The 4,068-nt window shown below is 31.7% G+C and overlaps 1 protein-coding gene across 1 annotated transcript; it reads right to left on the bottom strand.

The window, feature by feature from the left end:
* Positions 1–802: 802 nt before the first annotated feature.
* Positions 803–3,811, bottom strand: LOC107764698 (protein SULFUR DEFICIENCY-INDUCED 1-like). The gene is made up of 4 exons (XM_075233743.1): positions 3,543–3,811; positions 2,698–2,910; positions 1,850–2,005; positions 803–1,408 (listed from the first exon to the last, which is right to left on the bottom strand). The coding sequence occupies exons 1-4, from the start codon at positions 3,639–3,641 to the stop codon at positions 1,013–1,015; spliced, it is 864 nt and encodes a 287-aa protein (XP_075089844.1). The 5' UTR covers positions 3,642–3,811; the 3' UTR covers positions 803–1,012.
* Between the last annotated feature and the right edge of the window lie 257 nt (positions 3,812–4,068).

Raw genomic sequence — 4,068 nt, 5'->3', positions numbered from 1 at the left:
TCTATATCGGTCTCTCAAGGCCTGCAAAAGCACATTAAATATTAAAAAAGCATTATGTATTGTTCTTCACACAATTTAAACCACTCTATTCATGCTACTTAAAAAACTGCAAGTACACCTAAAAACAAGTTGCCATTGATCTTGCCTAATTTCTGGAAATAAGCAGACAACTATACTTTAAAATGATTACTTTGACCTATATAGATCGATGCATGATCAATCTAAACTAATTAACAATTAGTCGTTATACTAAAAGTAGTCTAATTTGATCGTTTTTGAGGAGTAGTTGATTGATAGATATTTTATTATGTTATATATTAAGGAGAAGTGAAGACTCAGGTTTTAGAAGTTACATATGTTATGATGGATAATAGTGAGATTTGAGAAGGTAGATCATTATATCTAGAAGTAAAAGGGCAAATAAGTGATGGGTTGGTTAGACGCACGTTATGATTTTGAAATCTGCCAGATAAGAACTTGATATTTAAATGGGGAAAGATAGAATGACGAGGGCACTATCCGATGAGTCTCAATTCATGTGTCACTGACCTCGAGGATTTCTCGACTTTATGAAAAAAGGAATCCAAGAAATTATATATACATATGTGGTTTGTTTGATGAGAATTAGGACATTGCAGGTTCTCGTACGAGGGAGAATAATGAGTTTAGAACTCGTTACTTGTTAGTGCCTTGTTGCAATTTTAAACGAGAATTGGATTGCAAATTATGACCTCTTGACCACCAAATTGTCCGCTCTAAAACAAAAAAAATTGAGAATGAAACGATAAAAGGTACACATCCATTCAAACACAAGCTAAATAGATTCATTTCCCAATCTTGGCCCTAAGATCTAATGTACATTACAATTTACAGGTTTCACATGCCTCTTATTTTATACAACATCTAAACCCTTAACCCTAAATCATAAACCCGACGAGACTACAAATATTTACAATGATCCTCATAAGAATAAGGAACACAACATGTCCAAGATAGAAAAAATAGAAATCAATCAACATGCCAATTGATCTCTAAATGTAGAGATTTCCTCAAATATTGGTAGCCTTCTTGATTTGGGCCGGGCCCATTCATTAAGCTCATTTACAAAATCATCATCCAAATTAAGGCCCGGAATATTTTGCAAAAAGTGTGGGGGTTGCTTTGAGTCCAATTCCAACAATAATTCCTCCACTCTATTTTTTGTTCTTGTATCATCAGAGCCCAAATATTTACCACTCCAAACATCTTCAAGAATATAACGGGCCTCATCATAACGGGCTTGCTTTATCAAGCAATGGGCCAAGTTGCAGGCCTTGTTGCTGTCTGCATAAATCATTTGGGCTTTCTTGTACACCACTTCTGCTGCCATATGATTTCCTTTTTGCATATAAGCCCAACCCAAATTACCCTAAAACAGTCGGAAAATAAAGCACAAAAATTTGGGGGAAAATTAGAAATAACCAGATTTACAACCGGTAATTGAAAAATAGCCACAATTTCAAAGGTAACCAAATTTTAGCCACTTTTCCATGTAAAGGTAAATTTTGAACAAAAACGTCCTTAAAAATCAGAAAAAATTCTAGCATAATATGATGGAGTTCGATTTTAAAGCATAATGTGCTGGAATTTCATAATGTGTTGGAGTACCAACATAATATGCTTGAAGTTTATATGCAGGAGCTCCATAATTCAGTATGATGCTGGAACTTTCCGTGTGATGGAGTTCCAACATAATTTGTTGGAAGTTTATACGCATGAATTCCATAATCTGGCATACTGTGTACATGTGGCATGCTAACCAAAAAAAAATTGAAGCAACAAAATTAAAGAAAGTGGAAAGTATAATTACCAGAACTTTTGCAGTTTCTTGGCTAATAGTAACTTGAAACTTCTTTCCATGAGATCGAGCAGTTTTGGTAGGCCTACCATTGAAGAGTTTCCCTTCGTATATTTGTCTCAGCTTTTGCTTTAATAGCGCTATTTGCTTGTCTACTTTTCCACATTTCTACATACAAAATTATATTATGCAGAAATTAGTGCATATGGCAATTCAGCTTATTAATTAGTTCAGATCTGGCATAAATTTTATAAAAGAAAAAGATTCTTGGAAACTTACCGTCTTCAACATACGATGACATTTTTGTGACTTTAAAATCATGTTATTAAAAGTAAATTAACAAAAAGTTTTGGGTTAAATTAACAGTGGCAGATTTATATATTGAGCTATGGGTGCTTGAGCATCCATTATTTTTTGAGCCAGACACTAATAACTATATAAAAAAATTAGTAATTCATACAAATATATCAACTAAGCACCCAGTTTCAGTATTAATTTTAGGTTTAAAAATAATTAATCACCCATAATTTAAAACTTCTTAATCCACAACTGATTGAAAATAAAAAATGTGTCATTCTTTTTTTAACAGACTAAAAAGAAAATAGTGTCATATAAAATGAAATAAAGAGAGCATAATAGCAGGAGATATATACACAAATGACAAAATCAGATAGTAATACATGTTTCCTTTTATTAAGCTGATAAAAGATAATAAATCCTGTGTATATAAGGATGTGACTTAATGGTTAATGAAATCAAACGAATATCATAAAAGACCAAGTTTAAAGTCAAATTTCAACAACAAAAAAAAATACTTGATATTTCTTTCTATTTGTAGTTTTTCTTTTATTAACATATACCTTGAAGAGGTCAAGTAGGACATTATCAAGGGACTCCTGAGCTTGTTTGGAGCAAAGCCATCTAAAAGATTTGATAGCTTCAATGGCTTCTTCACTTCTATCCAATTGCTTCATAACCACTGCCATGTCTTTTAGTGCACTATCTACTCTGTCTCCTGTATTTATAGCTTTCCAAAACCATATTATTGATCCTTCTGGGTCCTTCATAACTACCTGCATATAGTACATATATAGAATTAGCTTAATTTTTCTAAGAATTAATTTAACAACTTCTCTCTAAAGTATTTATCTAATTTAACTGTATTATTCTCATGGATAAATCACTCAACTTTTACTTTATTGCATCGAAACAAAAAAGACACTTAACTTTACCTAGCAAAAAAAAAAATTAATGTGCAAAGAATCCCGCATTTATATAGGATCCGAAAAAGAGCCGCACCGCAAAGGGTGTGATACGGATAGTCTACCCCAATACAATCATTAGTGGCTGTTTCCACAGCTCGAACTCGTGACCTATATATCACACGAAAATAACTTTACAGTTGCTCCAAGTTTCCGTTCAAATTTACCTAGCTAAGAATCATGAAAATCGCTAAAGTATTTTCTATAACAAAAAAATCAGTCAACTTTTGAATTTTTGCATTATGATGCAATTTAATATGCTATATAGATAAGGACATCAAATTTGCCTTATCTTTAAAGTTACTAAATTCACTTATTATAGGTAAATGACATGTAATTATCTAATAAATGACCTCGTTATCCTGAAAAAAAAACTTTTAAAATTATTAGTATATAAAAGTTAAACGCAAAAGAAATAATGCAAATAACAAAAAATAACAAACCTGAGCATACTTGGCTTGGACATAAGGGCCATCACCTGAAGGAACTTTATGAAAGACATGAAAGAGTTTCTTCTCTGTTATTCCAACTTTCATTTCCATGTTTCTTTCTCTTCTCTGTAATTTTAATTTTTCCTTCTTTTATTTGTATTTCTTAGTTTTTGGTTTATGGGTATGTGCAGCAACTAACAGAAGAGAAATGGGTACTTTATAGTAATACGTAATATTAATATATAAAAAGCTTAACTGATGATAAGATCTATGAATCTGGTGGGAGATTCAGAACACAGATATATAGACACAATTATACAAATATTATATGTACGAATCAGCATTAACATCATTGGGGGAGACCACCATTGAACCTAGACGATTATCCGTCTCTATTAATTAGCTAATCTCGCTGCTTCTTTTTTTTTTTACTGTATCTGGTTCATCTAAACTCAATATTTTTGACACGAAACATAAATTTATATGTAAAAATACATTAAAATTACAACAAATATTAGATATGAATCAAGCACTTGTT

Source organism: Nicotiana tabacum, chromosome 17 (genome assembly GCF_000715075.1).
Source record: "Nicotiana tabacum cultivar K326 chromosome 17, ASM71507v2, whole genome shotgun sequence".
In the NCBI taxonomy this organism is placed as follows: domain Eukaryota; kingdom Viridiplantae; phylum Streptophyta; class Magnoliopsida; order Solanales; family Solanaceae; genus Nicotiana; species Nicotiana tabacum.
This window is presented reverse-complemented; position numbering and strand designations above follow the sequence as displayed.

Bases quoted from the DNA above. Each gene is read 5' to 3' on its own strand.
- LOC107764698 (XM_075233743.1), bottom strand. From the start codon at position 3,641: ATGGAAATGAAAGTTGGAATAACAGAGAAGAAACTCTTTCATGTCTTT. The intron at 2,006-2,697 runs GTATATGTTAAT...TTTTGTATGTAG, and splicing joins TCCTACTTGACCTCTTCAAG to AAATGTGGAAAAGTAGACAA. The intron at 1,409-1,849 runs GTAATTATACTT...CGACTGTTTTAG, and splicing joins AAGAAACTGCAAAAGTTCTG to GGTAATTTGGGTTGGGCTTA.